Source organism: Pseudophryne corroboree, chromosome 4 (assembly GCF_028390025.1).
Source record: "Pseudophryne corroboree isolate aPseCor3 chromosome 4, aPseCor3.hap2, whole genome shotgun sequence".
Taxonomy (NCBI): Eukaryota; Metazoa; Chordata; class Amphibia; order Anura; family Myobatrachidae; genus Pseudophryne; species Pseudophryne corroboree.
Window position 1 is genome coordinate 155,196,373 of NC_086447.1, and position 20,704 is coordinate 155,217,076.

Below are 20,704 nucleotides of genomic sequence, written 5' to 3' on the forward strand. Positions count from 1 at the left end.
AGAGCTAAACTAGGAAAGGATACCAAACATTGATGAATTGGAAACATTGTCTCCTGCGCGCATGGATATTGCGGAATATTGATGCATCCCCACCAATGATCGTCTGTCATCAGTGTGCTGTTCACAATCTTGCATTGACACTAATGTGCACGACCTTCAATTATACAATTCCTTAGCTACACTAGCTGTGATGGGACATGAAAAGGGATTGAATCTTGAGTCATATCAATAGGCCCCTTAGACATCTCATAGGCCCTGGTGCTAGAAAGGGGCATTGGCAAGCATTGGGGTGGTCCACGCCATGCTCAGATTATTAGGCAATGTTGTGTGCACCTCTTCAGCGGTGTGCCTGACGGGTGACATTGCTCTGCCTTCCATAGTGGCTTAGTTTCCCCTGCATATCAATACAATTTTCTGGCATGATGTGCAGAATAGTACTTCATGGCCCTCATTCCGAGTTGTTCGCTCTGTATTTTTCATCGCATCGCAATGAAAATCCGCTTAGTACGCATGCGCAATGTTCGCACTGCGACTGCGCCAAGTAACTTTGCTATGTAGAAAGTAATTTTACTCACGGCTTTTTCATCGCTCCGGCGAACGTAATGTGATTGACAGGAAATGGGTGTTACTGGGCGGAAACACGGCGTTTCAGGGGCGTGTGGCTGAAAACGCTACCGTTTCCGGAAAAAACGCAGGAGTGGCCGGAGAAACGGTGGGAGTGCCTGGGCGAACGCTGGGTGTGTTTGTGACGTCAACCAGGAACGACAAGCACTGAACTGATCGCACAGGCAGAGTAAGTCTGAAGCTACTCTGAAACTGCTAAGTAGTTAGTAATCGCAATATTGCGAATACATCGGTCGCAATTTTAAGAAGCTACGATTCACTCCCAGTAGGCGGCGGCTTAGCGTGTGTAACTCTGCTAAATTCGCCTTGCGACCGATCAACTCGGAATGAGGGCCCATATCCCTAGAAGAAGTACACTGTAATTTCCAGCACATTCAATCTTGCTGAGGCTGATTTATTCATATAAAGAGGAAAGTATGTATTTTAAAGATTACCTCCTTGGGGTTACATTGTGAAACACAGATGAAGAGGAGCGTGGGTGATTAGACAACATGTCGAGCCAATAGTTGAACCAAAGTGCTGTTAGACTCTTACATCTTCTAAAGACTAGTCTGCACTAAGGGGGTCATTCCGAGTTGATCACTCGCTAGCTGTTTTTAGCAGCCGTGCGAACGCATAGTCGTTGCCCACAGGGGAGTGTATTTTAGCTGTGCAAGTGTGCGAATGCTTGTGCAGCCGAGTGGTACAAAAACAGTTTGTGCAGTTTCTGAGTAGCTCTGAACTTACTTAGCCTCTGCGATCACTTCAGCCTGTCTGGTCCCAGAATTGAGGTCAGACACCCGACCTGCAAACACTTGGACACGCCTGCGTTTTTCCAAACACTCCCTGAAAACGGTCAGTTGAAATCCATAAACGCCTTCTTCCTGTCAATCTCCTTGCGATCGGCTGTGCGAATGGATCCTTTGTACAATCCATCGCCCAGCAACAATCCGCTTTGTACCCGTATGATGCGCTTACGCATTGCAGTGCATACACATGCGCAGTAGTAACCTGTTCGCTCGCTGCAAAAACAGCAGCGAGCGATCAACTCGGAATAAACCCCATGGTTTTGCCCATCTGCTAACAAATTTGCTGCTACGATCAGGGGGTAACTTTACTAAGATGGGAGTTCTATTCAAGATGGGATGTTGCCCATAGCAACCAATCAGATTCTACTTCTCATTTATCTAGCACTTTCTAGAAGATAATACCTGGAATCTGATTGGTTGCTATGGGCAACATCCCATCTTAAATAGAACTCCCATCTTAGTAAATTTACCCCCAGGTCTGAATTAGGCCTTAAGTTAGATGGTCTGTGTCCAATTCAGATCTGATTGCAGCAGCAAATTTGTTAGCAAATGGGCAAATCCATGTGCACTACAGGGGGGCAGATATAGCATGGTCAGAGAGAGATAGATTTGGGTGGGGTGTGTTCAAACTTAAATCTTAATTGCAGTGTAAAAATAAAGCAGCCAGTATTTACCCTGCACAGAAACAATATAACCCACCCAAATCTAACTCTCTTTGCTTACTAAACTGACTGAGCAGCTTCCATTGTACATTCAGTGCATACTTACCTACTGTCCCGGAAGTTGCAGGAGACTCACGATTTCTTGGGTAGTCCCCGCATCCCCCTAGGGAAGCAGACAGGATAAGCCAGATAATGCAGGGACATTTGTGGGTCAAAGTGGAGGGGGTGGACCTAAAATGATGTGAAGCACCATCATTTTTGCCCAGCTCTTTACTCGAGCACCCGCGATTCACATTCATTTTCGGAGGGGCCTAATGACCCAGAAGCCCGGCCCTGTCCCTCAATATCCCAAGCTGCTTTCCACAATATACTGTAAATAAATGACGCTACGCAGCTGTCACCATACTAACGGCACATAGATGTAATTTAAAGGGAATTATAATGTTATCAAGGATTTGTCATTTCTGTCACCAAAATCTTTTCCAGTATTATTTAGCAAAAACCAAGTGCAATGCTCAGTTTCCCGGTGATACTGGCTGGGAGCCGAAACCAGCAACTTTGGGCTCTTTGGTGAATAAGAAGCCTGGTCTTGAGCTTCCAGGTGCTTCAGAGACATCATTCAGTTCAAAAGTAGGTGGCCACCACGACCCCTCAGCCCCCACCTCCCTTTGGGGGTGGTTGGAGGTCATGAATGTCAGAGATCACAGCATCATCTCGGCTCTGGGGCCACACACACTCTCACAATGACCTGGAATCACACACACACTGTCACACTGACCAGGGGACACTCACACTCCCACACTGACCAAGAGTCACATACACTGTCACACTGACCAGGCCACGTTGTAACTCTACCCACACCTTACCCATTCTGGTGGAGACTTGGGTTGGGGGGGTTCCTTAGAGATTTAGCTTTGTGGATAACAAAGTTCTAGTTACGTCCCTGATTTTCCCTGTATGTTTGTTTGTTTTTTGGGGGAACTGTACTTTATGAAATAAAAATTAACTTTTGTTGAGAATATCCAGCAACCCCCTCTTGCAAGGAAGGAAAAATAATTTAAATAATTTAATAATTTAAAGTTCACTATAATGCATTGTACCACAAACAATTCCTAGTATATGCGAGTATACCTGGCCAATAAAGCGGATTCTGATTCTGATATACTGTGAAATAGGTCAAACATTTCAATTCATGAAACATGGACATGGAAGTATAATATGTCTTCTGCTATGAAAGGGTTAAAATATGTTTTGTTTGTTGGAGTTCTTTTCATTTTCAGGGGTTAATTTGACACTGGTGATTATAAATGTGTATTTCTATGTCTGTAATCATACAATGTACAGTATTATGGTGTGATGTAATACGTGTTTTACTTTACAGTCAGTAGAGGGCGTTATATACTGTAGGGTTTGTTTTTCTTTACAAATCTACGGGGAAAAAAAACATTTGTATTACTGTGTGACTGATTGCTGATACACTGTGATATTTGGATTGGTGCCATTGCCAATTACTGGAAGCCACATATGTGTATGCTGCATTTCAGTTTCAGAGACTGCAGAAAACATTTCCAACACCAACAGAATGTAAATCCTTCCTAGCTCTAATCTCTATTGATAACAGATGTAAGTACAGTGACCTAGTACCAGGACCCTAGCGCTGTCCCAGAGCCTAGATCGCATGCGCAAATCACAGCGAAAATGGCATGGCGGCCATTTTCCCGCTAATTTTTCCTACTGCGCATGTGTGAATCACTGGGAAAAGGCACCGCACCATTTTCCCAGTGATTTCTGCAGAGCTGCTGCTGCGCCGCGGGACGCCGAAGGGAAATTATTTAAATTAATGGTTGCAGGGTGTGCGGTGTTGGCCCCCCTGGACCGCCAGGGGCCTATGTGCACCGCACACTCTGCACCCCTTATAAATACACCAGTGGGCTTATCTACAGAGGAACTATCTCTCATTCCAAACAGAAAGTAATGGATTAATAACAGCTAGAGAAAAACTTAGGGCTCAAACAAGAAAAAGTGTCCCAAACAGAAGGCAATGGGAGATACCTGCTGGGAAATAGCATGAAGATGGACCTGTATACTGGCCACATTGAGCATTGATGCATCATATGTGGCGCTGTGGAGAGTGCAGGGAAATTAGGCCCAGATTTATCAAGCCTTGGAGAGTGATAAAATGTCCGCTGATAAAGTACCAAACAACCAGCTCCTAATTGTCATGTGAAAAATGACAGGTAAGGTGGGTACACAGTAGGTGATGTGCTCGGTGAGCGATATCTCCTAGTGTTTCCCCTCCCGGGTCTGGCCGCTCGTCAGCGGGCATACACAATGTGCGATATCTCTGGCAATATTGCACAGTGACGTCATGCCGCGATGAGTCCAAATTGAGCTGCATGCACGGCCAAGACCGAGGGTCATTAACGACCTGTGAGGCCGCACATCGCTCGTTGTCAGCTGCATACACACTGGGCGATATACGGGGGAAAATAAGTGATATACGTAGTTTACTATATCGCTAAGTGTGTATCCACCTTTAGTACTTTATCACCGGTTAGTAATTCATCACTGTGCAATTTATCACTCTCCAAGGCTTGATAAATCTGGGCCATTATTTCTCACAGTAACTTTCAGACCACTTACATCATTGCTAGCAGTGTCTACAGCAAAAGCAGCACAGCACAGAGACCTACTGTATACAGTAAACCTGTCTGCTGCGCCATTTCCCAGCTTGGAACCGCATGTAGTATCTTCAGGGGGAAACGTATCAAACCTTGCAGAAAGATAAAGTGGAGAAGTTGACCAAATCAAGCAGATTCTACCTGTCATTTATACAGTACCATACAGTACCAGATTGCCCACCCCTGGTCATGTCCCCTGCTAATACCAATGTATGCTAACTGCTAAATGCAGAATTGCTATGAATATAACTTATAGACAACTTCCTTCCACTAAAAGGTTATTCAGACCTGATCGCTGAGCTGCAAATTTGCAGAGGTGTGCGATCAGATAGTCGCCGCCCAGGCAGAGTGAAAACCCGCCTCGTGCAAGTCTGCGCACAGCTTGCAAAAATTGCGGCGATCACCGGTCAACTGCAAATCCATTTGCAACTCACCATCAAATTATTTTTCCAGTCTGTGCAGTCTGAGCGCAGCCCAGGACTTACTCCTACAGTGCGACAGAATCAGGCTGATTGGGCCGAAGCTGACATCACACACCCGCCCTGAAAACGCTTGGCCATACCTGCATTTTTTCTGACACTCGCAGAAAACGTCCAGTTACACCCCCCCCCCCCCCCCCCCCGAACGCTTGCATTCTGTCAATCAACTTGCATATGGCTAGCGATCAAATAAGTTGCTGGATTTTTTCGCTGTTTGGCCTCACGCAGGCGCACTACAATCCGTCCACATGCGCAACCAATCAATCATCCGGCTTGCGAATTCGCACAACTGCGATCAGGTCTGAATGACCCCCATAGTCCATTAGCTTGAGCATGTCATCAGACCACAAGCACTCACCTCGTCCTCCTTTCCTTTCTGCCAGTAAAAAACAAAAAACTCAAATGATGATCCATAATCTTCAATATTTGCAATCAGGTTGAGGCCAATGGAATCGAGTTTTAGCTTTGGTGGAATCAGGAGAGCTGAGGACAAAGAGAAACATGTCTGACACATATCACAAAGGAAGGGAGGTAAACTCTCTGGAAACAAGTTAGCATTTCCAAATCTATTCACTAGACATATGGGGCCGGATGTAATGAAGTCCGAGTTAGCTGGAGGTGCGGGTTCCCGGTCAAACGTGGACGTTTTTTTTTTTAAAGCGGCGATCATGTACAAGGTAAAACCATGTCTTGTAAATGATTGCCGCTTTAAAAAAAAATTCCGCGTTTGGCCAGGAACCCGCACCTCCGGCCAACTTGGACTTCATTACATCCCGCCCATGATTTTCCATTGTCTGGTAGTGAGCAACTGGGGATAGAGTAATAGGGGGTGGTCTTCAGTTTGCCGTCTGTCGGGGTCCCGGCGCACAGTATACCGGCACCGGAATCCCGACAGCCGGCATGCAACACCATTTCTCCCTCTTAGGGGTCCACGACCCCCCTGGAGGGAGAATAGACAGCGTGGCACGCGTGGGGGTTCATTTGCGCTCGCCACGCTGTCGGTATGCCGGCGGTCGGGATTCCGGTGCCGGTATGCTGTGCACCGGGACCCCGACAGCCGGCATACCATACTACACCCAGTAATAGGTCATAAACGTGTCTGTACCAGAAAGGATAAACTTCAGACAAAACAGTTATTATTTATATATTTTTACAAAGAACAAATGGCAGCCACATGTACAAGCACAGGGCAGGATTTCAAAAGGGTAAAGAAAAAGTAGAATGGTTGCACTGTGAGAAAAGAGGTCAGCAATTATATTTCGCCGAGAATTGGTGTCCGTGTGCAATTGTGCATACCGAAAGTGTAAATGATGGCATAAGCTCTGCTTCCCAAACGTCAGCTGTAGAGAGGTGAATGAATGAATGTGCTAAAAGCCTAGGGACCTGGCCATGAGTTAATACGGCCCTGGCTACAGGAGCTTCAGCATACCACCCGTCTGATGTTGGTCTAACATAAAGTGCCGTGACTGCTCATACTGGGTTATCTTGTTATAAATAGATCTATCTTGATCCACTGACCAGATGCAGTAAGTGATTGAAATCACGCATCTTTGGCTTCAGTTTATAATTAACAAAAATCAAAGTGACAATTAGCCTAACACTGCGTACATATTAGACGTGTGTATCCAGCGACAATGGCAGCAATGGGACCCAGCGGGGGAGCAGATATTGGCAAGTGCATACACACTTGCGCAACGGCCATGGCCATCCTGCATTCAGCAGCATGGCCATAGCTAATGACAACCCCCCTGTCAGCCCTGCATGTAGGACCAAGGGAGGATGTCGCTAGCGACCCGTGGGAGTGTGCATCGTTAGCGAAATAGTACAGACACACACTGGACAATCTGAATTATTTGTCGCTCCAATCCGTCAGAATCGGACAAATCATTCAAAATATCGTGTAATGTGTACCCGGCTTAACAGTAAATAAGAACTACGGTCATATGTAGCAATATAGTAACAATGACTGGAATAATGATCTATCTAGTTTATCCTTTCTCATTCCTAATACCTAAAAAACTAAATAGAAACAAAATTCTGCTGAAGTCATCTATATTTGTCATTGGATTAACCATATCAATGCATAACACTGTTGTCTCCATCTGGAAAGTTGTCATAAATGTATCCAACCAGCTACAAGATAATAAATTCTTTACAGAATAACAGATCAGAGAACGTGGGTAGGACACATGATTCCAGAAAGGTTTACTGTAGTAAGTAACTGTTGACAATGGGCCTGATGATTTTGAAGCAAGGCAGAAAAAGCACGTAACTTTGTGTCTGGAACAAACCATTTTGCAATGCAAGGCGAGCAAATACATTTATATTATTTCTGTGCAGGGTAAATACTGGCTGCTTTTGCATGTAGTACACAAATGTTAGACAGATTTAGTTTTACACTGCAATTTAGAATTCAGTTTGGACACAACCCACCCAAATCTAACTCTCTCTGCACATATTACATCTGCCCCACCTGCAGTGCAGCATGGCTTTGCCTAGTTGCATGCTTTTTGTTTTGTTTTCACATCTGAATAACTCCCAATTTGGAAAAATAAAGGAATTTGCCTTTCCATAGAAGCTAAGGTAATTATCTCAGGAAAATATGGGCGCTTCCAGTACAAAAAACATATGTTCCATACTTATTCAATAAAAAGGAAGCAACAGAATATTTGCCACAATAAAAGCTCATATATGTCCTTTATCTATATGCAAGACGTGTAAAAAGACATCTATAACTGTAGATTGGGGTTAGAGTCAGGGGTGCCAGGAGCTTGGGGTGGTACAAAGTACCCGGCCAGTGATGTGTTATAATGACCAGAAGATGGTGTGAGGGATAAATGAAGCTGCCACCCCCTGAAGCTAAGTTTGTTACCTTGGCATGTAAATAAAACTGCTTCTATTAGCATGGCAGAACACGTTTGGGCAGGAACAGAGAAGTTTAGTGTGTTCAGTTTTTAATTACCTTAAGTTTTAATAGTTCAACACAATTATGGACCAATGAGTAAGGTTAAAGGACAACTCCACCCAAACTGAACATTCAGTCAGGAATCTCATAAGACACATTATCGCAGAACATTACTACATCGGGCACTTCTGTGAATCACAGTCATCTGCATTCCAGCAAAACTGTCCTAGTTTCTATAAGCAGTGTGTTGTGAATCGACAACACACTGTCTGAATGGAAACGGCCTTCCTCAGCAGGAAATATTCAGGTTTTTAAGGATGACATAACCTTTATGGGACTGCTACTGGATATAAGTGTTTGCCACCTGGTTGGTAAAATCGTCTAGGCTAACCTTATTTCTTACTCATCAAGAGATGTGTTTCTATGTAGGTAATCTTTCACTTCACATCACTCGACATGTAGACTGACAAATGCAGTAATCCCGGCACAGAGTGTTTCAGAGCAATTTCATAGTCTCATTCATCCAAGCTATAAATCTTCTGGACAGGAGAATTGGTACTCACATGTATTCCTGTGGAATGGTGGTTGAAGTTGTACCCAAGCAGATGTTTGGTTCCCCAGCTCTGATCGGATCCTAAATCTGTAGACGACACTAGCAGCCACATCTTCTGTTACATTGCACTGGAGGGCAGAGGTAGACTGGCACTGCTCCACATGATGCCAACGCTCAGGGACGTAAATACTTTCAAATTCCCTAACAAAACAAAAATAAAGGGGGGAGATGTATGAAGCAGTGAAAAGAGTGGAGAAGTGACCCAGTGGAGAAGATGCCCATGGCAACCAATCAGCTTTTAAGTAACATGTGTCAAGTGCATTCTATAAAATTATAGGTAGTAGATGATTGGTTGCCATGCAACTTCTCCACTGGCTCACTTCTCCACCCTTTTCACTGCTTAATATATCTTCCCCAAGGTTCTGTATACTTTTCTGCTGTTATTAGTTATTGTAAGATGGAGCTCTACATCCACAAAATGCTATGATCCAAGTAAAGGTGCTTATTTTCATTTGTCCTTGCATACTGTATAACAAAAGATAAGCTCAGATTTGCGCATTGGATACAATCCCACCCGTACAGACTTGCAGCCACACATAATGACAGTCATATACCGCATTAAAATCGCAAATGCCGGATCCCACCCGGTAAAAGAAACGTGTCCTTACCGGGTGGGATCCGGCATTTGCTCCCCTCTGCTGGCTTTCCGACCCGGCAATATACCGGGTCGGTTGCCATAGCAGCGGGGGAACGCAGCAGGGGCGGGGGTGGAGGCGGCGCTGGGAGATGAGCTCATCTCCTGCGCCGCCTCTCCCTATGCTGTGAATGGGAACCGTGTCGCATCGACACGGCTCCCATTCACACTGCACCTGACCCGGTATTCAACCCGAGTATAAGCCTTCTTTTATACCGGGTTGAATTACCGGGTCAGGCGACCCGCTAATTCCGTCAGAGTGCTTTCACATCGCACACTGACCCGTGTCGACACGGCAATATGCCGTGTCGATACCGGGTTATTTGTGCGATGTGAAAGGGGTAATACATGGACAGATTTGTCATTCAACATCAAAGAATAAGGTCACAGGAGCAGCAGGGGGCCCCAATGATTGTCAGCCTGCACTGGAGCACCAATCACCAGACCATGAGTAGGTGAGTATGATTTATTATTATTATTTTTTTTACACAGTGATCAGCTTTGGTGTCCATCGGACACACAGAACTGATCACACTGCCGGCTCCCTGCATAGCTCTCTCTGCCTAGGGACAGAGAAAGCTGTGTAGAGTACAGAATCCGCAGTGAGCCCTGTGATTACAACAGCTGAAGCTGGCGTAATTATCACAGGGCTCACTGACGTATTGTCTTACACTTTTTGTTTTAGTAAATTTGTCCAGATCGCATTTCTCATTATAAGTATGGGAAATGTGATCTTGGATACCCCCAAAAAAGTGAATTAAAGGTTTTGGAGCAGATATTCACGAAAACTGCTCCAAAAGCCCTGTAACACATTAAGGTGATAATAAAATAACGTGAAGAGAGAGCGAAAACACCCCTTTTCACATTACTTTAGTAAATAAAAAGTTTAGTAAATCTGCCCGTAAGAGTGAATCTACGTCCAATTTGGACAAACACGTACTGAAGGAAGCTAAATTGTACGAGATCTACCAGGGGCCATATGGGCTCAGCAGCTGATCTGTCTGTTTCCTTTAGCTTTATTAGTACAGTGACAAAGCTCCTGCACACACAGGATATCTTCTGATTGCATTAATCAACATGTCCCAAAGTTACTAATGACTTACTAATGGGCATGGACAATGAGAAACTGACAACTATATTATAGCGTGTGGGACCAGTATAAGGCCTATGAAAATAAATGTGTAACACTGCATTCCTTCTTAAGTATGCTCCCATATGATTTTTGTGGGGATGACATCACCAGGGGTATTCAGCAAAGACTATAGCTGGTGAAACCATAGGAAAGCTATTGCTGTCCAGGGGCACGGTAAATAGGTAGAAGTCCTATCTCCAGAGAATGCTCATGTTTTGCCCAGATTTCCGTCTTGTGTCCCATTAATATACATACGCCTAAGATGTAAACAATGGCATCCCAATGCCAAGTGCATTGCAATTCCCAACTTGGACTGAGCGAAGGAACCTTAAAACTGGTGCTCACTGCACACATGTATGCACTGCTACAAAACTGACTCAGAATATCTGAGCATTTGTCCCTAACCCTTTTCTAAAAACTATTCTATCGATCTATGTATCTATCTATCTATCTATCTATCTATCTATCTATCTATCTATCTATCTATGTATCTATCTATCTATCTATCTATCTATCTATCTATCTATCTATCTATGTATCTATCTATGTATCTATGTATCTATGTATCTATCTATCTATCTATCTATCTATCTATCTATCTATCTATCTATCTATCTATCTATCTATCACTTCCTTTAATAGTTCCACTCCAAGGCCCGTAGTTCCTGAACCTATTTTTCTAGAAAAAGAGTACAGAGTGCAACATTCACTTTCTTCCATGGGATACAGGAATCAACGGCCAACTTGGGTTCTATTGAAGAACCCATGACACCAGACTTTTATATCTCCTGGGCTGGTGAGCACTGCCACATACCACTGGACACAAGATGATTGGAAATGTGTAGCCTGGTCCGATGAGTCAAGGTTCCAACTGCTTCAGGCAGATGAACGGAAATGTATGTGGAGAAAACCCAAACCACGCATCCTAACAAGGGACAATACAGTGGATCGCGGATAAATCTGTAGATATCACTGAACGGTGGACACTAGGTAACCATCCCTAATTCTTATTTGCACCCGTTAATATCATGCATTCATGGGAGCAGGCTTTTACAGCATGACAATGCACCAACACTCAGGACCATAGCCACCAGATTATGGCTGAAGAAGCATTCCTCGGAATTTGGCAATATGAGTTGCCTCATTTGCTGGATTTGAATCCAAAAGAACACATATGGGATGCAGTTTAGCGTGCCACCAATAGCAGTGTCCATCCCTGATGAATATTATGGAATTGTGGAACATTATTCAGGGGGCAGGGTATATGCTATCTACACAGTACTTCAAAGAGCTCCTGGGGACCATGCCCTGACATGGTGCTGCTGTAATCCAATCGAAAGGAGGACCTACGCATTACTAGACAAGTGGCTCAGTGTTTCTGGTACATGCGTGTACTTGGGCATATGAATTGATATCTTTCTTATATAAAACATATTATATTGCATTACAGTTCAAAGAAATAACCTGCACTTCTCCCAAATGACAAAATATAAATCAGCCAATACCCTTGTGTCTGAACAGCGTAGGTTACTTTCCCGCCAACGACAAATACCGGGTCCCAATGCAGAATATGTTTAAGGTTGACAGAAACCATAGAGATGTTTTCTGGTGCTGGAAGCAAATCTTGCCCTAGAATATAAATAATATAAATAAGACTTAATTTGCATATTGTGTGAGAACAAAACACCTGTTAACATTTTGCAGGTAGTTTGAATAAATTCACAGAAGGCTGCAGCCAATGAAACACATACTGTATTTTATTACATTTGTTTGGTTCCTATGATTCTATAAGCAACCATAAGCCAGCTGGCAGTCACTGAGCGGCTGGTGCAAGGCTGACTGTACACCTGCCTGCAGAGCATGTCTTGCACATTTTATGCATCTGAACATATGTAAGTGTGAGGTGTTGGGTACAATATTCCAGGGATAGGAGCCCGATGGTCATAATCCCAGCATCAGAATCCCAATGCTTACAATGCTGCCAGATTCCGGTGAGTATTCTAACCCTAACCCACCAATCCCGCAGCCTAACCCTAACCCAAACATCCCGCAGCCTAACCCTAAACGTCCCCTCCCACATCCTAACCCTAACCATCCCCTGCCACAGCCTAACCCAAACCCAAATGTCCCGCAGCTTATCCCTAAACGTCCCCTCCCACATCCTAACCCTAACCGTCTCCTCCAGCAGCCTAACCATAATCGTACCCTCCCCTAGCCTAATCCTAACCATCCCCTCCCACAGCCTAATTCTAACCTTTCGTAGCCTAACCCTAACTGTCCCCTCCCGCAACCTAACCCTAACTGTCCCCTCTCGCAGCATAACCCCAACCGTCCCCTCCCACAGCCTAACCCCAACCGTCCCCTCCCACAGCCTAACCTCAACTGTCCCCTCCCACAGCCTAACCCCAACCGTCCCTTCCCGCAGCCTAACCCAAACCGTCCCCTCCCACAGCTTAACCCTAACTTTCCCCTCCCACAGCATAACTCTAACCTCCCACAGCCTAATCGTCCCTCCCACAGCCTATCCCTAACCGTCCCCTACCGCAGCCCAACCCTAGACCACGCCTCTCTCAGCCTAACCTCCCCTCCCGCAGGATAACCGTAACCTCTCCTCCCGCAGTCTAATGTTCACATCACCTTACCCCAGCTTAACCCTAACCTCCCCTCCCGCAGCCTAACCCTAACCCTCCGTTCACACAGCCTAACTCTTACCCTAATACTCACATTTGGAATAGTGAGCCTTGGGATTCTGACCGGCAGCATCCGTCTGTCGGAATCTCATACTTGGAAGCTTGGGATTGGATACTAGGATTATTGAATGTATAAGATCTTGGTTGCAGGATAGAAAACAGAGACTTGGAAAAAATAGAGTGCATTCACAGGACGGAAATGTTACCAGTGGACCAATGCTTTTTAATATCTTTATTGATGACATTGCAAATGTTATTAAAAGGAAAGTATGCCTTTTTGCATATCACACACCAGGTGGGGTAAAACAAATGATTGAGGATCTAGGTAGACTAGAAGAATGGTCAAGAGTGTGGAAATTACAGTTTAATGCCAAAAAAACGCAAAATCATGCACTTGGGTCTCAAAAATCCAAAGGCTAAATATAGTATTAATGGCACTATACTGGAAACTACTGAGGAGGAACGGGATCTAGGAATCACTATTTCAGGTGACTTAAAGGCAGGTAAGCAATGTAACAAAGCAATGAGGAAGGCTAGTCAGATGCTTGGCTGCACTGGGAGAGGAATCAGCAGCAGAAAGAAAGAAGTAATAATTCCACTGTATAGGTCATTGGTACGGCCTCATCTAGAACATGGTGTTCAATTCTGAAGACAGAAGGCTATAATAAATACATGAGAGAGTGTACAAAGGAGGGCAACTAAAATGGTGCATGGCCTACATCTCAAAACATACCCAGAAAGACTAAAAAAATCTCAATGTATGTATAGTTTGGAGCAGAGACGGGAAAGGTGGGACATGATAGAAACTTTCAAATATATCAAGGGTTTTAACAAAGTCCAGGAGGGGAACATTCTCCAAATGAAGAGAAGCAATAGGACACAAGGACATGCACTGAGACTGGAGGGGGGGAGCTTCAGGGGAAATTTGAGGAAAAATTACTTCACAGAAAGGGTAGTGGATAAGTGGAATAGCCTCCCATCAGAGGTGGTAGAGGCTAAGACAGTAGAACAATTTAAACATGCATGCTGTAGACATAAGGATATCCTTACAAAGAAATAAGGATCAAATAAGATTTGAGATAAAAAATATAGTAAAAAAAAAGGGGCTGACTAGATGGGCCAAGTGGTTCTTATCTGCCGTCACATTCTATGTTTCTAAACCCGTTTTGTTTGATTTTTAACAGCTCAGTGCAAATAATTTGCAATTCCTCTGGCAAGTGTAATTATTATACAAATCCATACCTCCCAACTGTCCCGATTTTCGCGGAAAAGTCCTGTTTTTTGGGGACTGTCCCGCTGTCCCACCCGTGGGCCTCAGTGTCCCGTGTGGGGGGCAGTTGGGAGGCTCCTGCACTCGCTGCTCTGCGTCTATTCAGTGGAGACAGAAGGAGAGAGAGCATGTCAGCAGCTCACGGAGCGCTGGGCATGCCCCCTCAGTGATGAAAACGGGGTCGTGGCTCCAGTGGCATAAGTTCGTCCCAGTTGCCCGGAGGCAAGATAAATATTGGTGCCCCCCCTACATTTAGATTTATATATATATTGTATACGGGTTGTTCTGAAAAAAAAAAATGTAAATACTGTACATATACATTTCATTGTCTTTTATTTTAAATCACACATTTCTTGCCAGTCATACCCAGGATTAGAACCCATGACCTGTTACACTGACAGCAGACAATTTACTGATGGAGCTATTTGCTCCTGTACAGGAAACAGGAGCATTCTAACTATGTGAAGTTACGTGTAATTGTCAGAGAAGTAACTTCATATAGTTAGAATTCTCATGTTTCCTATACAGGAAGGTACCTGCTTCCAATGAAATAGGGCGTGGGTTCTAATCCTGGGTATGACATAGTAAAAATGACATAGTAAAAATAATGTTAATAAATAGACCACTTAGTCATTGCCGTAACTATACATTTTGGCTCTGTGTGCAAGAAACGGCATCGGCGCCCCCTCTTTATGTAAAATAGGGGCAGTGTGCGCCGCAGGCGCACGTGAAAAATATAGAGGCGTGGCTTCATGGAGAAGGGGTGTGGCCACAAAATAATACCAATTCATATAATGGTGCATAGTAGCCTCCATTATTCAAATTATGCCGCACAGTAGCGTCACTACACCAGGTAGAGACCATTTTACACATTATGGCAGACAGCATCCTCTTTTTTTACACATTACGGCAGACAGCGTCCCTCGTTTTACACATTACGGCAGACAGCATCCCCTTTTTTACACATTACGGCAGACAGCATCCCTTTTTTACATATTACGGCAGACAGCGTCCCCTTTTTACACATAACAGCAGCCAGTTCCACTTTTTACACATTACGGCAGACAGCGTCCCCTTTTTACACATTACGGCAGACAGCGTCCCCCGTTTTACTCATTACGGCAGACAGCGTCCCCTCTTTACACATTACGGCAGCCAGTCCCCCTTTTTACACATTACGGCAGACAGCGTCCCCTTTTTACACATTACGGCAGACAGCATTCCCCTTTTTACATATTACGGCAGACAGTGTCCCCTTTTTACACATTACGGCAGTCAGTCCCCCTTTTTACACATTACGGCAGACAGCATCCCCTTTTTACACATTACGGCAGACAGCGTCCCCTTTTTACACATTACGGCAGACAGCGTCCCCCTTTTTACACATTATGGCAGACAGCGTCCCCTTTTTACACATTACGGCAGACAGCGTCCCTTCTTTACACATTACGGCAGCCAGTCCCCCTTTTTACACATTACGGCAGACAGCGTCCCCTTTTTACACATTACGGCAGACAGCATTCCCCTTTTTACATATTACGGCAGACAGTGTCCCCTTTTTACACATTACGGCAGTCAGTCCCCCTTTTTACACATTACGGCAGACAGCATCCCCTTTTTACACATTACGGCACAGACAGCGTCCCCTTTTTACACATTACGGCAGACAGCGTCCCCCTTTTTACACATTACGGCAGACAGCGTTCCCTTTTTACACATTATGGCAGACAGTCCCCCTTTTTAACACATTATGGCAGGTGGAGCCCCTTTTTACTCATTACGGCAGGCAGAGCACCTTACAACCCCCCTATCCTTAGGCTGTAATGTAGTGTACTGTAGTGTAGTGTACTTTAGTGTAGTGTAATGTAGTGTAGTGTACTTTAATGTTGTGTAGTGTACTTTAATGTAATGTAGTGTAGTGTGTGGGCAGCTACTTACATGATTTCTCCTTCTTCCTGTGGCTGTGCTGCTGCTGGCTCCTGACCCAGCGTACCCTCTGTACACTGCACTGCAGGCCAAGAGAGGGGGCGGGCCGCGGGAGCACAGCACAGGGGGACCAAGAGAGGGGGCAGGCCGCGAGAGCACAGCTGAGCACACGGGGGCGAAGAGAGGTGGCGGGCCGCTGGAGCGCTGTACATGGGGGGCGATGGAGGAGGGGCCGTATGAGCACAGTACACAGGGACCAAGAGAGGGAGTGGGCTGCGGGAGCGCAGTAGACAGGGACGGGCAGTGGGAGCGCAGGCGGAATATGCGCTCTAACTAGGTGTGCGCTGTGGGCAATGCCCCTTCTGCACACACCTAGTTACGGCGCTGCCCTTAGTCTTAGCTATGACCACACATTTTATGTACTTGACCAATACTTGTGGACAGGGGTGGAACTAGTCTCAGTACCCTGCGGGCAGGCAAGAGTTTTTGCCCCCACTGCATGCTAGCAGCTCCCGAAGTGCTGGGATGGCCCACAGTGTGATGAGAATGGGGGCTTGATGCACAGTCACACCTCCAAAATATGTACACAAGGGGGCGTAGCCTTAAAGTCCTGACGCCATACTCATCAATGTTGGGAGGCGTGTGTGTGTGTGTGTGTACTATATATATATATATATATATATTTATAGATATATATATTTATAGATATATATATTTATAGATATAATAATAATTATTCATTATTTTCTGTGTATGTGATAGGGGCGAGGAAGCGGGGGGGGGGGGGGGGCAATGCATATGGTTGCATCTGGGCCCACCACTCGTACTATGGAGTTTTGCTTATTTAGATTTTTTTCTGTTACTGACATTTACTACTAGTACCATGTGCTACAAATGTCCCATGGCATAGCTAATACTCAGGCCTTGTGTCCTGCCTTTATATTATTTCTTTCTTTCTTTACTACCAGTTATTTATATAGCGCACACCTATTCCGCAGCGCTTTACAGAGAATATTTGCCCATTCATATCAGTCCCTGCCCCAGAGCTTACAATCTATGGGGCTAATTCAGACCTGATCGCTAGCAGGTGATTTTTGCACTGCTGCGGTCAGATAGTCGCCGCCTACAGGGGGAGTGTATTTTAGCTGTGCAAGTGTGCGATCACATGTGTAGCAGAGCTATACAAACTGATTTTGTGCAGTCTCTGAGTAGCCCAGGACTTACTCAGCCGCTGCGATCACATCAGCCTGTCCAGGACCGGATCTGACGTCAGGAACCCGCCATGTAAACGCTTGAACATGCCTGCGTTTTTTTCCAAACACTCCCAAAAAACGGTCAGTTGTCACCCACAAACGCTTTTTTCCTGTCAATCTCCTTGCGAACGCCCGATCGCTGAGCGGCGATCCGCTTTGTACCCGTGCGATGAGCCTGCGCACTGCGGTGCATATGCATGCACAGTTTAGACCTGATCGCCCGCTGTATGAAAACGAAAGCCTAGCAATCAGGTCTGAATGACCCCCTATATTCCCTACCACATGCACATGCACACACATTCATGCTAGGGATAATAATGCACACACATTCATGCTAGGGATAATAATGCACACACATTCATGCTAGGGGTAATAATGCACACACATTCATGCTATGGATAATAATGCACACACATTCATGCTAGGGGTAGTAATGCACACACATTCATGCTAGGGATAATAATGCACACACATTCATGCTAGGGGTAGTAATGCACACACATTCATGCTAGGGATAATAATGCACACACATTCATGCTAGGGATAATAATGCACACACATTCATGCTAGGGGTAATAATGCACACACATTCATGCTAGGGATAATAATGCACACACATTCATGCTAGGGGTAATAATGCACACACATTCATGCTAGGGATAATAATGCACACACATTCATGCTAGGGGTAATAATGCACACACATTCATGCTAGGGGTAATAATGCACACACATTCATGCTAGGGGTAATAATGCACACACATTCATGCTAGGGATAATAATGCACACACATTCATGCTAGGGATAATAATGCACACACATTCATGCTAGGGATAATAATGCACACACATTCATGCTAGGGATAATAATGCACACACATTCATGCTAGGGATAATAATGCACACACATTCATGCTAGGGGTAGTAATGCACACACATTCATGCTAGGGATAATAATGCACACACATTCATGCTAGGGATAATAATGCACACACATTCATGCTAGGGATAATAATGCACACACATTCATGCTAGGGGTAATAATGCACACACATTCATGCTAGGGATAATAATGCACACACATTCATGCTAGGGATAATAATGCACACACATTCATGCTAGGGATAATAATGCACACACATTCATGCTAGGGGTAATAATGCACACACATTCATGCTAGGGGTAATAATGCACACACATTCATGGGATAATAATGCACACACATTCATGGGATAATAATGCACACACATTCATGCTAGGGGTAATAATGCACACACATTCATGCTAGGGATAATAATGCACACACATTCATGGGATAATAATGCACACACATTCATGCTAGGGATAATAATGCACACACATTCATGCTAGGGATAATAATGCACACACATTCATGCTAGGGGTAATAATGCACACACATTCATGGGATAATAATGCACACACATTCATGCTAGGGATAATAATGCACACACATTCATGCTAGGGATAATAATGCACACACATTCATGCTAGGGATAATAATGCACACACATTCATGCTAGGGATAATAATGCACACACATTCATGCTAGGGATAATAATGCACACACATTCATGCTAGGGATAATAATGCACACACATTCATGCTAGGGATAATAATGCACACACATTCATGCTAGGGGTAATAATGCACACACATTCATGCTAGGGATAATAATGCACACACATTCATGCTAGGGGTAATAATGCACACACATTCATGCTAGGGATAATAATGCACACCGGCTTACAGAATCAGTGCAAGATATAAAGGTAGATGTCAGTTTCCCATCATACCATAAAGCAAATTACAGTATGTCAACCATGTCAAAAAGCAAATACTGTCAATCAAAGTGAGGAGATATGGGGAGGGGGAAGGTGCGTGACCTGTATGCTCCAGCTCTGCTGCTATGTTCCTAATCCAGTTTCACAAGTATCTGCATTCCAATAATGCAAAGAAACGTGAAAAACTAGTGCAAAGGGTGTCAGATCCAGATGTATTAGGCAGATTGTGATCTAGAAACAACAAAAGGGGGCGCAGACCCAGGACCTAGGGAGGCCAATCCTGGGCTGTTTTTTCAATCCTGGGACTTGGTATTGAAAAGCGGTCAATCCCGGGATACCCGGGATTGTCTACGATGAAATAAAAATGTTACAAATACTCACCTTCTGCAGGTCCAGATGTCGGCTGTGCTCTCGGCGGGTCCGTGCAGCAGGTGATGGTGCTCTCGGCGGGTCCGAGCGGCAGGCAGCTGTGCTCTTGGCGGGTCCGTGCGGCAGACGGCTGTGCTCTCGGTGGGTCTGTGTGGCAGGTGATGGTGCTCTCGGTGGGTCTGTGTGGCAGGTGATGGTGCTCTCGCCGAGTCCGTGCGGCAGGCGGCTGTGTTCTCGGCATGTCCGTGCGGCAGGCGGCTGTGTTCTCGGCATGTCCGTGCGGCAGACAGCTGTGCTTTCAGCGGGTCTGTGTGGCAGGTGATGGTGCTCTCAGCAGGTCCAGGCAGCAGGCGGCGGGTCCGGCAGGCGGTGAGTATGTGCGGCAGGAGCGGGCATTCCAGGCAGGCGGCGAGGCTTGTGCTGTGCAGCATGATTACAGTTGAAACACCCGCCCAGTTAAAATGCTCTAAGTAGCATTACACCCGCGTCAAAATCCCAGTGCCAGCAATGTCATGTTGACATGCTTACAGTGGATGGGGGAGGGGGATCTTGAACTATACACCCTAGTTACATATATAGCAATAGGTGCTACCATGCTGGGACTTGTAGTTCCACAAAGAAATAAAGTATAGTGCTGGTGCATACTCCATGAGGTTCTTGGTATACTTTTTGGCCAAACAATACTAGCCCACCAACCAGAGTCTAGGTGACCTCATCTCTGGTAGGTCCCTAACACTAAGTTCGAATCCAGGACGCGGGACCCCAACAAGACGGCGAGAGCCAGTCACCAGAGGGCAGCACACAAGTGAAAAAGTAAGGTGTCAGTGAGTGTTAATAAGAAGGAAGCCATGTCTTGTAAGTGATTGTCCCTTTAAAA

The 20,704-nt window shown here is 45.1% G+C and overlaps 1 protein-coding gene across 1 annotated transcript in view; it reads right to left on the minus strand.

The window, feature by feature from the left end:
* Positions 1-20,378, minus strand: part of IL20RB (interleukin 20 receptor subunit beta) — a 64,272-nt gene extending 43,894 nt beyond the window's left edge. The window contains exons 1-4 of the mRNA XM_063915504.1: positions 19,840-20,378; positions 12,024-12,147; positions 8,703-8,893; positions 5,593-5,717 (exon numbers count right to left, since the gene is read on the minus strand). Coding sequence (XP_063771574.1) covers positions 5,593-5,717; positions 8,703-8,893; positions 12,024-12,147; positions 19,840-20,068 — 669 coding nt within the window. The 5' untranslated portion in view covers positions 20,069-20,378. The remainder of the gene's footprint in view (positions 1-5,592; positions 5,718-8,702; positions 8,894-12,023; positions 12,148-19,839) is intronic.
* Positions 20,379-20,704: the final 326 nt, after the last annotated feature.